The sequence below is a fragment of the Panthera pardus genome, unplaced genomic scaffold (genome assembly GCF_024362965.1).
Source record: "Panthera pardus isolate Hobbes unplaced genomic scaffold, ASM2436296v1 HiC_scaffold_6, whole genome shotgun sequence".
NCBI classification, from domain to species: domain Eukaryota; kingdom Metazoa; phylum Chordata; class Mammalia; order Carnivora; family Felidae; genus Panthera; species Panthera pardus.
Window position 1 is genome coordinate 118,462,261 of NW_026526991.1, and position 14,982 is coordinate 118,477,242.

The 14,982-nt window shown below is 38.6% G+C and overlaps 1 protein-coding gene across 7 annotated transcripts in view; it reads left to right on the forward strand.

Moving 5' to 3' along the window:
* The window catches only part of ARHGAP21 (Rho GTPase activating protein 21), a 136,500-nt gene that overhangs the window by 91,123 nt on the left and 30,395 nt on the right, over positions 1 to 14,982 (forward strand). For 5 of the 7 annotated variants that reach the window (XM_019432586.2, XM_019432588.2, XM_019432587.2 and 2 more), the window contains 2 exons: positions 4,752 to 4,781; positions 6,129 to 8,025. In XM_019432586.2, the coding sequence (XP_019288131.2) occupies positions 4,752 to 4,781; positions 6,129 to 8,025 (1,927 nt within the window). The remainder of the gene's footprint in view (positions 1 to 4,751; positions 4,782 to 6,128; positions 8,026 to 14,982) is intronic. The other 2 variants (XM_019432590.2, XM_053895547.1) reach the window with 1 other exon arrangement.

Consider the following 14,982-nt stretch of genomic DNA (forward strand, 5'->3'; position numbering starts at 1 on the left):
ATTCACGTTTGAACGTACTGTAATTCATGAGAAAATCAAAGGAGTGTATATAATTAATGCCTACTATGCATTGTTCCCTAAAGGATTTTAGAAGGTGGCACCTTCTTTTTCTGCATAAATGTTTTTAGCTGGGATATCTATGAGTGTCATTTTTTAAAGCTATTGCAAAACACAAAGAGAATCTGGGATTTAAAAAAAAAACATATGTAGAAATTGTTATAACAGATTCTAGAGTTAAAATGTTCTGTAAAGGCCTTAAGTATTTATCTTGGTCTTAAGTCTGGTACCCAAAGTATATGCTTTAAAGATGTATTTGTCCCTCTTGAGATTGAATATTCATTGTAAAGAAAAAGTAAACATGAACATTTTTACGACCACTGTAAAAATTACTCACCCAAGTGAAAGCTTCTCGTAGTTTGTATGTGTTTGCCTGGGTGACAGCAGGGCTGTGTGTCCATGGAATTTTCTTTTCTAAAGTGATATATGGACCAAATTGTTCTAGAGGCGCTCGGCTCATCTTGGCTTAGAAGATTTAATTTGGTTTAAAATTCGACTCACGGAAGGATAGGTATGTAGTAATAAATTTCATAATTGCAGATGACCAGTCATATAATATTGAAAAACATGAAGTAAAACGAAGAACAATTCATTGTGTTCCTACTAGTGCCATTAGTAGTGCTCCTGTACCCACAGCCTCCTTTTCTAAACCAACATCTATTTTCTAGATGAGCAATATGAATAGTATTACATTCATTTTAGTCACTTTGACATATTTTATAATGATAGTTTAGACTGTGATATCTTAGCTTCATATTTTTAAGGTATTATCACAAAATAAAAAACTCTTTCTGTTCCATTTTCAAAAAAACAAAACCAAAACCAGAAGGGTTGTTTCGTTACCCTCCCAAATGTCGGCCATGCATGAAGTCATCAAGTCACCCAAAAAGGGATTGCTGCCTGAAGAGAACCCTTTCTTGAATGGGCTCACGATAGGAGATCTCGACCTGACCATTCTTGTCAGTGGATGCATCGTGAGATTTTGTTAAGCGTTTGGCTTACTGGATTCCAAATTAAATTTTAAGTTGATTAGTCCTTATGGCTGTGGAGATTTGTGGGCATGTCTAGTGTTTGACCAGGGCACTCTGAGCCTGCTTTTGCTGTTGTGCGTTAATAAACACAGCAAGGTTAAACAGCTTTTCTAGTAGACAGGGAAGGAAGCAACAGTGTTAGGACTTGAACCCAGGTAGGTCTGAGACCAAAGCCTATTCTTTAAACTGAACCGCAGCCCTTTACTGCCAACAGGTGCAGATGAGGAGTTAAGTGGCCTAGCATAGTCACATGGTCACTGTCAGTTTTAAGTATTTATAATTCTAACATGCTTGTAAAGCCACAAATAATTTAGAAAGATATAAAGTTTTCACACCACCGCCTTCTTCCACACCCCACCTTGCCATGTTTGGCGTGTATTTTATTATACAGACAGACATGTAATTATTTTTTATTTTATCATAGGTAATATTATTAAATTAATAGATCAGCCTGTTAAAGGTGAAATGGTAGGCAGGAATTTCAGTCTTACCGACTTAGTTATTCTGCAGGGGTTTTTTTGTGGGTTTTTGTTTGTTTGTTTGTTTTTATCATCTATTAGGCAATAAATATGGAATAGTAATAGTATTGTAATGGTAATAGGTATGGTAATTGCGGTTTTGGTTCAACTCTACTAAAACCGAACTGGAAGATTATTTTAGGATGAGTTACTATTAGATACTATACATAGAATCGAGATCCAGACTGTTAAAATTAAATTTTATTTAATATGCTCTCTGCAGTTCTGATTCCAGATGACGAATTCTGTGGGTCACCTTTCTTTCCTTACATTCCTCACCCCCCATCCCCTCTCTTTTTAAAGAACCTTTTGGATCTGTAGGCAGGGCTGCTGCTACTCTGTTTTCATTTGGAATGGCTTTATTTTTAAAATATGAGCTTTTAAACTACTAAACTACTATAAGATATAAAAATTAACTACTAAGTAAAGGAAATCCAAGGAAGAATATTGAGTGGTATATAAAAGGGCTAAATGTAAAAAATGGGCTAGACTTTTTTTGTCATAGCTTGTTGAGTTCAATGGAGGAAAATTTAAGTGCTTTCTAATTCCATCAAAACATCTGCATATATTGTGAGGTATTCATTTGGGCTTAAATCAAATGTAAAAATAAACATTACTAAGAGCCAAATAATGCAGTTCTTATGACATTGGTTTCAAAAATTGCTGGGCCATGTCATTTCAGACAAACTTAATACACATTATGTTGACATTATTATAAAAGAATATAAATTGGCATCGTTACATATGAATTACTTTGTTTACATGATATTTTGTGCTATTTAAAATTGGTGCCCGCTGACAATTCAGATTCCCAATATGTAGGAATGTATGTAGTTACAACACTCATGTCAGGTCATGATGTCTCAATGGAAGAGTTGGTACTTTTCAACCAAGCACTCGAGAAAAAGTATCCCACAGTCACAGCTGTGAGCAGGTTATAGAGTTTTTGGTTCTGTTCCCAGAAGGTAAAACCTTATCAGTGGGTTCCTGTTCACCTCGAGAGGTTGCATATTGTAATCCATCCCAGGTGATCCACCCAACGTTTGCTCCAGCCCTGATTAATACTTTCCTCCTTGAAAGAGTCTAAAGTGGTCCTTAGTAGGCAGCTTGTTTTCCAGAGGAATACTTAAAAGCATCACGGGAGAAGAGGATTCTTTAAAATGTGTATTGTCTATTCCTAATTTACTTCCCTAAACTTATTTTGGAGCTAATTTATGTTTGTAGCATAGCCCTGAGAGTAGCCGTAGAAGTGTGTTCCCCTAGCATAATTCCCAGGTATGTCCATGACCTACCTGGACACATACAAAGCCACAATGGTCGAGGGCACTGCTGATTTGCCTGTGGATGTTAATGGAATGGCATTGGACCCCAAACTTTATGAGAATGAGGAACTTTCAAGGAGACAGATAAACAAGCTGTTTAGTGTACATGAACTCTGAGACTGTGTAAGGAAATTCAGTAATGCTCTTGAGTGAATTCATACTTTACTCATCTCAATTATATCCGCTTCTATTAGTCTGTGTAGAATATGCTGTTTAGTTAGTCCACTGTTAATGTGTGGTCCGTGTGTATGTATGTGAGGACCCACTTTGCCATAACTTTACCCAGAAGTGGGGACCCATGAATGTAGGCTTTTTAGTATTGAGATTTGTTATTTGTGCTCTTAGATAGAGATAGTTGAAGTATGTCAAATATTTTTTTCAAGTTTTTAATAGTTCTTGTTATATACTTTTATTATTAAGATAATATTCCTTTCCAAAATTTGAATAAAGGAGGTATCCCTAAGTTATTAGTTCTAGAATAGTACTTCCCAGCAGAAATTCCAGTTGTATTAAAACCCCTTCAGGGGCGTCTGGGTGATTCAGTCAGTTAAGCATCTGACTTTAGCTCAGGTTATGATCTCGCAGCTCTTGTGGGTTCGGGCCCCGTGTCGGGCTCTGTGCTGACTGCTCAGAGCCTGGAACCTGCTTCCGATTCTGTGTCTCCCTCTCTCGCTGTCCCTCCCCCACTTGCGCTCTGTCTCTGTCTCTCTCTCTCAAAAATAAACATTAGAAAAAAATTTTTTTAAACCTTAAAAAATACGAGTGCTACAGCCGAATAAGCTTGTCATTTCCCCTTGAGTTTAATAATGTACATTAATGTAGTAGAGGTTTTGAGAAGGCAGGGAGCCTACCAATCAATCCTTCACTACATCATTGAGCATGGAGAATACTCTCCTCCCCCTCCCTTTCAGGTGATGCTTAATAAAATTGCACAAACACACTGTGGGAAATACTGTACCAGACTGTTCACTCATCCAGAGGCAATTTTCCTGCCATGGAAAAATATTGGTGTGAATATAATCAGCATCGAAAAGATAGTCTTGTTATAGGCATATACCCATGTATATTTTGATTGACTGTCTTCATGCCTTAAAAATATTATGGCATGCATGTTTTCTTTTATCTACTCACTCAGCTTTTTCACCGCATTCTTGTTTTCTGTAATATTCATTATAAGTTTTAAAGAATTACTCTGGAAGTAATATTTTTATGTCTATTCAGTAATTATTTTCTTAACCTAGTAAAACAGGACAAAAGGTACGGTGTTGAAAGATCTCAATTTTTGAGCGAAACATATTTAATAAAACAGTCAGTTTTTCTTTCCAAGTCATAGTGTAAAGACAGCTCCCGTCCGCTGACAGCTTGTGGTCGTGCTCTGATTTACCGGGGAAGGAGGAGGTTGTACTATTTTAAATGCATAATAGAGCATTCGTTTCGTCATCTGGAAGCAGAGATGGAAGCAGCTCAGGGGAAGTGAGAGACCTCAATGTTGCTCTTGTGGAAGGGAAGCTTTGTGGCAGAGTATCAGACAGCAGCGCAGATGGAAGACAATACCTGTCAGGAGCGCATGTCACCACGTGTATTTTGCTCTCAGAAATGGTAGACGAATCAAATAAGAACCAGATAAAAGCCTGAGAAAAAGACGCTCAGAAGGATACTGAAGTTATTCTTTATGCTTCACTGCCCTTTACTTCTCTTGGTACCTTCCAGAGAAATCAGTATAGATGTATTTTTAGCTTGCTGTTTCCAGCATCAGTATGACAACATGATTCTGTCTTTATATCAGTAAGCAGCTTCTACTATGTTTTCCCATTTTCTGCTAGCTACAGTTTACAAAGGATGTCACAGCTCTGGTAAGAAATGCACAGAAGCCATTTCCTTGCTTTTTAAGTTATGTTTTATAGAGATTTGTAATCAGCCCACCTATTAAAACTGTAAGTTTGCTTTAGCGAAATCCCTCCATAGTGTTAATCTTACTAATTTGCAGAATGTGTTTGTGATGTATGGTTTTCTTTATTTTCTTTTTTTTGTTTGTTTTATGTTTGGTTTTCTTTTGAATCCTGTGCATAACTGGTATGAAAACATAACATTTACCTGTATGTGTATTTTTTTAAGTATCTCACCCTCTCTGTTTCCTTGGTACTTTGCTGTTATGTTTGTGGCTGCACTTGGGCTTTGCAAGCTGTCTGATGCAAAGGCAGGATGTGATGATAGACATGGATTTAAGCTTGTTTTGATTAGGGGAGGATGTGTAACATGATACCACACCTCACTGTCTCAGATGCTGACATAGTCCTCAGTTACATCCATTGGTTCTGTTTTATTGTGTCTCTGTCTTTAATTTCAGTTATTTTGAAGTTTTAAAATATATGGCTAGCTAATTTCACCAGTAATGGATAAAAAATAATTTGAGCTGCATGCCAGCCTATTAGTAATAGAGAAATGTCTCCTTATAGTAAGAGACCAAATAAATTTGTGCAATGTAATTTTGCATTTGCTTAAAATAAGTAAAAATTATGTACAGAGAGATGAATTACTTTTTTTCATATTTTGGGGTCTTTAATATACATGCTTACTTTAAACATGCCTATTTTCTCTGATTTTAAATACTAAAATGTTTAGCATGGCTTAGGACTTAATTTATCAAAATGGATTATTTTTAAGGACTCAGTAATCATGAATCTACAAGACACTGCTCAATATGTTACATTTAATTTATGCTAGCAGTGGTGCTTAAGATAAAAAGGCATTTGGCTAAGATTTTTAATATTTTCACCTTCACTCTGGCAAAAGATCAAAATGTTCTCTGGCAAAATGATCAGAATGTTGCTGGGATTTATCAGGCAGCCATTTAACCTGTCAAATGCTGAAAGATCATCAAACTTGACTGGGGAAAATTTTAGAAGCAACAAGGCTGTATCTAATTGGCTAGGGGGAAATTTGGTATGTTTCAGCCTTTTGAGAAAACAGGCAGTTGTCATTTCTATTTGTTGCAAATTCTACAATTTATTTGATTTCTGAAAGACTAGCCCTTTTCTAAATTTGTGGAGCATCCTTATGTTGTGTTTGCATGCTTGCTTTAGCGAATGTCACTTAGGAAGAAGGCAGGGCATGGTAAAATAAAATAGTGCATCGCAAGAACGGAAGCTGTTGTTCTTTCTGTGAATTTTAAATGACGCCTTTTTCTCGTTTCCATGTAGGCGTATTCTCAAGATGCCTACCTGAAAGGCAATGAAGCCTACAGTGGAAATGCCCGCAATATACCTGAACCCCCACCAATTTGCTATCCCTGGCTGCCATCTGCCCCTTCAGCCATGGCACAGCCAGTTGAAATCTCTCCTCCAGATTCATCATCGAGCAAACCACAAACCACTACGCCAGTACTGACGCAGCCTGGCAGGGCCTATAGAATGGAAATACAAGTGCCTCCATCACCAACAGATGTTGCAAAGTCCAACACAGCGGTGTGTGTTTGCAATGAAAGTGTAAGGACTGTCATTGTACCTTCTGAGAAGGTTGTAGATTTGTTAACTAATAGAAACAACCACACAGTTCCTTCACATAGAACTGAAGAGGTGAGGTATGGCATAAATGAGCAGACCGCTTTGAAAACAGTGTCAAGAACCACATCGCCACCATCATCAGTTCCCACTGCCCATCTGATTCATCAGACGACAGGCTCCAGATCGTTGGAACCTTCTGGAATCTTACTTAAATCCGGCAATTACAGTGGACATTCAGAAGGAATCTCAAGCAGCAGACCTCAAGCTGTGGATTCTCCTTCTGTCTCTGTTAATCACTATTCTCCAAATTCCCATCAGCACATAGACTGGAAAAACTATAAAACTTACAAAGAGTATATTGATAACAGACGATTGCACATAGGCTGTCGGACGATTCAAGAAAGACTAGATAGTTTAAGAGCAGCATCTCAGAGCACAACGGATTATAACCAGGTGGTACCAAACCGCACTACTTTGCAGGTACGACGTCGAAGCACCTCTCACGATCGAGTGCCGCAGTCTGTTCAGATCCGACAGCGCAGCGTGTCCCAGGAGAGGCTGGAGGATTCTGTGTTGATGAAGTATTGCCCACGAAGTGCGTCTCAAGGAGCGCTGACATCTCCGTCTGTTAGTTTCAGTAATCACAGAACTCGTTCATGGGATTATATCGAGGGACAGGGCGAAACCTTAGAAAACGTCAGTTCTGAAGGTCAAATACCCGATTCAAATGGAGAGCGAAAACAGACTTATAAGTGGAGTGGATTTACCGAACAGGATGATAGACGAGGTATTCATGAAAGACCTCGACAGCAAGAAATTCATAAGTCTTTTCGAGGTTCAAATTTTACCGTGGCCCCGAGCATCGTTAATTCTGATAACAGGCGAATGACTGGCAGAGGAGTGGGGTCTGTGTCTCAGTTTAAAAAAGTGCCACCAGATCTGAAAACTCTGCAGTCCAACAGAAATTTTCAGACTACCTGTGGAATGTCATTGTCTCGAGGTATTACACAAGACAGGTCACCTCTTGTGAAAGTCCGAAGTAATTCTCTGAAAGCGCCTTCTACGCACGTCACCAAACCATCGTTTAGCCAGAACTCACTTGTCTCTGTCAAAGACCAAAGACCAGTAAATCACTTGCATCAAAACAGTCTATTGAATCAGCAGCCGTGGCTGAGAACCGAAAGTGCCCCGGATCACCAAGTGGAGACAGGGAAACCCCCCTCTTTACCTGGAGCTTCTGTTAAGCCTGTCCCTCAGATGAGTGAGAACTACGGCGCTTCGGATTTAGAATTACCTGCCCCTCAAAGAAATCAAGATTTAACTCTGCAAGAGGCTGAAATGCAGGAATCGAATACCTTAGATAATAAAGAAACTGTCATCCTAAGAGAAAAACCTCCATCTGGCCGCCAAACACCACAGCCTTTAAGGCATCAGTCTTACATCTTGGCAGTAAATGACCAGGAGGCCGGGTCAGACACCACCTGCTGGCTGCCTAATGATGCGCGCCGAGAGGTCCATATAAAAAGAATGGAGGAAAGGAAGGCCTCAAGTACCAGCCCACCTGGGGATTCCTTGGCATCAATCCCGTTTATAGGTGAGCTTATTCACAGCCCGTGGCTACTGTGTCAAATATTTTGCAGATCTTTTCAGCAAAGTATTATTTCTAGTTCAACGGGCACAAAAATTGTACGCTCGGATTTTAAAACACTTGTTCCGAATCTCCTGCACCAAGCTAAGACCAGAGCCATGAGCTCTTACCCTCAAAAATTATTTCAAGTGACTGTTTGCCTTTTTTATTTTAACATTATGCTCTCAATACTTTTTTTTCTTTTTCTTGAATAAGACAGAATTTCCCTATCTGGGCCCAAGGGACTCAGCAAACCAAATCGTACCTAGTTGACGATAATATCTGAACCGAAAGCCAAGTAGAACAGTGTTAATAATTAGTCATCGACCTTTCATTTATGCAGTGCTTTTTACTTTATTATTTCTTATTTCTTTGGCTTGAATGAATAGACCTCCTCGTTGGCAAGTTACTTTGTCTTGGAGTGAATCTTGGGATAGGTTTGGAAAAATTACTTAAATTACAAGCATGTGCCCCAATATGGAACAGCTGTTATGTTTACTTAGGCTTTGTCTGCTCCCATGCACCCTAGATATATTCTCCACAATGCAGCCAGTGTGGTGTTTTAAAAATGTAAATCGGGCATCTGGGTGGCTCAGTCAACGGTTAAGCTTACGACTCTTGGTTTCTCCTCAGGTCATGATGTCGCCATTCATGAGTTTGAGCCCTGCATCGGGCTCTGCACTGTGCAGAGCCTACTTGGGGTTCTCTCTCTCTCTCTCTCTCTCTCTCTCTCTCTCTCTCTCTCTCTCCCTCTCTCTGCCCCTCCCCAATTTGCACAGTCTCTGTGTCTCTCAAAATAAATAAACTTAAAATAATAAAATAACAGTGTAAATCAGATCATTCCACTCCTCTGACCAGAAAGCCCTGTTTACTTTCCTCATTACCCAGAATACAATTTCAAATCCTTCCGTGGCCTGCAGGGCCCTCCGTGATGTGCCCCACAACACCCTCCACTTCTCTGATCACTTCTCCTGTCCTCTGTGCATGTGTAACCCATCATCAGCCACCCCAGCCTCCTTGCCCTTCTGGAACATGCCAGGCATGCTTCAGGGCCCTAGCACTGCCAGTTCCCAGCCCTGGAACACATTCCATAGATAGTCACAAGACTCCCTCGCTGCATTTGGGTCTGTGCTCAAGTTAGTACTTTATCAAAGCAGCTTTTCCTCACCAGCCTGTCTAAAATAGGTACCCCCCCCCCACAACATACACAGAACCTGACATTCTCTATCCCCTTAAGGTACTTTATTTATCTTCATACTGCTTGTTTCCACTTGACATGTTTTATATTTTTTACTACACGTTTCTCTGTAGAGCTAAAACATATGCTACATGAGAGCCAGGATTTTAGATCCGTTGTCTACGTCTGTAATCTCAATACCTAGAACACTGCCTGACATGTTCAACATGATATTTGTTGAAATAATAGGCTAAGGATAATGTTTGAGATGATGGTTAAATGTATAGCAAAATAAAAAAGTTCTCATCATAGTTACTGTGCAGCTCTAACACACATAATCTGCTCACGGGATTGTCTTGTATGTCTTTAGAATTACCTTTCCCTAATAATGAGAAGTTTAAGCTATAGAGAGATTAAGTAACTTCCCTGAAGTCACACAACTAATAGACAGTAGAGACTGACACTTGGCCCTCTGACTCAGCCTCATCACAGAGCACGGCTCCAGAGCACACCATTTATATAGATGCATTGTGAGGAGCGCCCCCTGGAGTTGTGTGATGCAGGGGCCTTCTTTTGAGGCCACGGCCTGTACTCATATCCTGTTACCCCATAAGTTCATGAAGAGTTCTCCATAATTTTATATTGTGCTTCTCTTTGAGCAACATTTCAAGGTTTTTTCTTTTCTAGAGAAACTTTTTGTTTTAATGTTTTTATTTCATTTTTAGAGACAGAGAGTGAGCGGGGGAGGGGCAAAGAGAGGGAGACACAGAATCCGAAGCAGGCTCCAGGCTCTGAGCTGTCAGCACAGAACCTGATGTGAGGCTTGAACTCACGAGCCGTGAGATCATGACCTGAGCCGAAGTCGGACGCTTAACCGACTGAGCCACCCAGGCACCCTTCTAGAGAAAAATTTTAAATCTACTGAGCTATTGGACAGTCAGGCAACACTATCAGAATCAGCCTTTTTTTTTTTTTTAATGTTTGTTTTTGAGACAGAGAAAGTGCACGTTCGTGTACGCGAGAGGTGGGGGAGGGGCAGAGAGAAAGGGGGACAGAGGATCTGAAGTGGGCTCCTTGCTGACAGCAGAGAGCCCATTGTGGGGCTTGAACTCACAAACCTGAAGATCATGACCTGAGCCGAAGTTGGACGCTCAGCCAGCTGAGCCACCCAGGCCCGCAGAAACCTTTTGAGAAAGTTCTGTGTAACTTGTATTTTTTTATAAATATTATATATTCAAGTTATAAACATTGCAGGGAATCTCAACCTAAATTGTACTCAAATTTATATCCATACCCTTAAGTCCAAGCTCAGAGAATAGAACTTTGCCATAAATGGAATCTTATACATCATCTAGATATTTTTTAGAAAATAACTGAGGACTAACGATTGTTTTATGATTATTTTTAAACATAAAAGTCCCTACAACTTGCGGTTTTATTTGATAAGCCTATGAGATTATACCAGAATAATGACATCGTATTTTCTTCCTACTTGATAAGAATAATATAATCAGATTATATTGGAATAATAAAAAATGTGCTAGGTATATCTTTTAATAGTTCTTCCTAGTTATCTATGCGCTGAATAAATGAAAAACTCAGTTGTTAGGGGTGCCTGGGTGGCACAGTTGGTTAAGCATCTAACTCTTGATTTCAGCTCAGGTCATGATCTCAACAGTCCGTGAGTCGGAGCCCCTTGTCAGGCTCTGTGCTGACCTAGCAGAGCCTGCTGTGGATTCTGTCTCCCTCTCTTTCTGCCCCTCCCCTCTTGCTCTCTCTCAAAAATAAATAAACATTAAAAAAAATCCACTGCTATTGAAGAGAGAACTTTGGCTAATATATAAAATAAAAATCCTTATAATTCTATATGCATATGGATTTAGAGACATTATTAAAATAAACTATTTTGTTTAAGTCACTAAAAATAAAAATGCTCAACTTACTAGTTCTGATCACATTCTACTTTAAGTACTTTTTAGTACAATTTCAAATTTACCTCCTAAAGCCTTAATATATAGCATATGGTTACTGTAGTGTGTAAGTTATACCATAACCAGTGGAACAGGGCAGGATAACAAACTGAAATACAAACACAGTATTTATTTCCCTCTGTTTCTGTATGTAAATGTTGTCCACAACACAAGAATTCTTAAAAGTTTCTATGCCCTGGTGGAATAATGCCAGGCCTCCTGAGTTTTTAATTGTATGCTGTTGGAAGTAAAGGCATTGAAAAGAATTGTAACATTTATCTAATTTTTAGAACATAATATCAAAAGTATAATTTCTTTTGCTTAATATTCTTGCCTTTTTCTTTTTAATGTTTATTTACTTATCTTGAGAGAGAGAGAGAGAGAGAGAGAGAGAGAGAGAGCGCATGAGCAGGGGAGGAGCAGACAGAGAGCAAGAGAGAGGATCCTAAGCAGGCTCTGCACTATCAGCAGAGAGCCCAATGCGGGGCTCAAATAGGGCTCAAACTCACAAACTGAGACATGACCTGAGCCAAAATCAAGAGTTGGACACGTAACTGACTGAGCCACCCAGGTGCCCCAATATACTTGCCTTTTTACTGCAAAAAGCGTTTAGCTCTTCAGTAACCCAAATCCTGCACTTTCACCTTGGAAGTCCAAAAAGTACTTATTAGAGACTGTGTTGTTGAATAGATAAGTAACTGATCAATGAAAGAACTTTTAGATTTCATTAAGTATAAGTTCTGTAACTTAATATTGACATCCTTTTATCATTTTAGAGTGTTACCTGACTCATACGTGTTTCTCTTTCCAATCTAGTTATTTTTAAAAATTTTATATATATATTATAAAAGTGGGATAGACATCAGCACTGAAATGAAGTAAAATAGACTATTTGCAGTGTTTCCCAGTATATTTTCAGGAAACATTAATTCCATTTGATTAAGGAGAAAAAAAGAAAAACAGGGATCAAATAAATTGAGAAATGCTGGGTTTAAATAGCTATACAAGTTTTATTTGTCTTTCCCATAAGACTCTTAGACTCGTTGATGTGCTACTCTATATTTTCTAGGTAGGTAGGATATAATACAATTTTTCTCAGAAATATTTGACCATGAGCCCTTTTATTTACAGTATCCCTGTTTAATGTATCATAAAACACTTCGGAGAATATACTTCATGGTATTTCATGGAACATTTAAAGGGAAGAAATCAAGATTTGCTTTTATATTATCATACTCCAGAATCTTAATTTCTGTGATTTTAATAATTATTTTTGGAGGGCGCCCTGGTAGCTCTGTTGGTTGAGTGTCCAACTTCGGCTCAGGTCATGATCTCGTGATTTGTGAGTTTGAGCCCCGCGTTGGGCTCTGGTGCTGACGGCTTGGAGCCTGGAGCCTGCTTCGGATTCTGTGTCTCCCTCTGTCTCTGTCTCTCTCTCTGCCCCTCTCCCACTCATGCTCTGTCTCTCCCTCAAGAATAAATAAACATTAAAACAAATTTTTTAAAATTATTTTTTTTATTTGAAAACATTATAAATGAATGCAAAAAATAATAAGTGCCTTGGCTTTATTCCCAAAATACCAGAGAATGGAGCCAATTCATTTATTTAGTTATTTATAATACAGAGCAAATGATAAGTCTTACAGAGGGAAAATTTTCCAATATTTTGTTACAGATTTATTGTTTAATATTTCTTTTGGTTCACAAAGATTTAGAGAAGTGAAGAAAAGAAACCATTTTATTTGTTCTTAAATTAGGAATATCAGTCATTGACAGTAATTTGTTTACCCCCTACCCGCAGTTTATAAAGCTTCACAGTAAGTACTGAAAATAAATTTTGACTTCTTTCACGAGTAAACACAAAACACAAAATGAGTAATGAGCTTATAAGTAATTTGACATCACAATAGTAGGACTTCAGGTGTATTCCACCATGTGGACTTTCTACATTTCTTTATACTACTCATATAATTTTGTTGATATAAAGAAACTCTAGCTGTATTACCCACGCTCAGATTTCATTTCAAATATATTTCCCCCTTTTCTTTTTTTTTTTGCCATATTTCTAATACCCCTTCTTGTTCTCGCCCCAAAGCTGGCCAGTATGCATGTACTTAGTGTTAGCCTACGTAAAATTGAATTAGATTGGTACAACCTTACTAGTCCTGCCATTTTAAACCAGTTCAGGAGTTTTAAAGCTTGTGAGATACACATCTAGATTATAGTGTCCAAAATTTACCCCAAAGGAATGGGAGTGGGTGACTATCACCCTATACACCCCTTCCTCTCTGGGAGCTCTAGTCGCCTATTAGAGGCAGTGCACTGAGCACCCAGTCCCTCTTTTATACTAGTACATAGATACTTTCTACAAAGCAACTAATCTACAAAGAGAAAAACTATACTCCTCATCTTACAGTCTTTTCATATACTTAGATGTGACTCCATTGGTACTTAAAACTTAGATTGAGATTTTTGCTTAGATTAGATTTGCTTAGATTTACATCTCCATAAAGTTTTCAAAATTCTTCTCACTTCTTAGTCTTTCAAAACATCATCTATCTCAGGGACACCTGGGTGGCTCAGTCGGTTAAGCATCCAGCTCTTGATTTGGGCTCAGGTCATGATCTCACCGTTCGTGAGATCCACGTCAGGTTCTGCACTGATGGTGTGGAGCCTGCTTGGGATTCTCTCTCTCTCTCTCTCTCTCTCTCTCTCTCTCTCTCTCTCTCTCCCCCTCTCCCTCTCCCTCTCCCTCTCCCTCTCCCTCTCTCTCACCCTCCCTCTCCCTCCCTCCCTGCCCCACTCTCATGCATGCTTGCTCTCTCTCTCAAAAAAAAAAAAAAAAAAAAAAAAAAAATTAAAAAAATCATCTATCTCATAGGAAGATACAGTATTTTGGTTATTAAAAATAACCAAATCTGAAAATGGCTTTCACAAAGCCAAATGTTTACTTAAATGCATGTCATTGAGCTGATTATTAAAGAAGCTTGGCCATAATAATTCCTATTGTGATAATGAGTTGAATTATTATTTAAAAATGGAGATATTTGAATTAGGTGATGGCACCCCTTATCAGTTTATAATAGGACTTGCAGTTTCAGGAACTCTAGTTATAACTAATGAAGAGTTTCAGTAAGTAGAGATCTGTTGCTTAATGATCAGAGATGAGAAATATATGTTAATATATTAGTGGCTTATTTGTTTAAAGTTTATTTTAAGAGAGAGAGTGAGAGACTGAGAGAGAGAGAGAGACAATAAGCGCATGAACGGGGGAGGGACAGAGAGAGAGAATCCCAAGCAGACTCTGTGCAATCAGCACGGAGCCTGATGCGGGGCTCAAACTCATGAAACCTTGAGATCATGACTTGAGCCGAAATTAAGAGTTGAAGGCTTAACTGACTGAGCCACCCAGGCGCCCCTTAGTGACTTATTTTTTAAGCATCCTTTCTAACCACATCTTTTTAATTTAATGTATGGGGCATTTCTTGAGTGTGCCATTTTTATCAACCCCACAACTTTTCCACCTGATGTTCAGGAACTGGTATTGCTGTTAATGAAGTTAAGAAAATTTGCCTAGAGAGTTCCAGTTTTTTTAGAATTCCTTCAGTTCGTTATGGTTACAGTAGATTAAAAACAAAACTGTGGTATTACCAAAGATTAATCGGTTGTTACTTGTTAATACACAAGAAAGAACTTATGCTTGCCTGCTGAAAAGAGAATTCAACCTGCTATAACCTGTTCATTTCCTTTGATTTAAACTGAGTAGAAGTATCACAG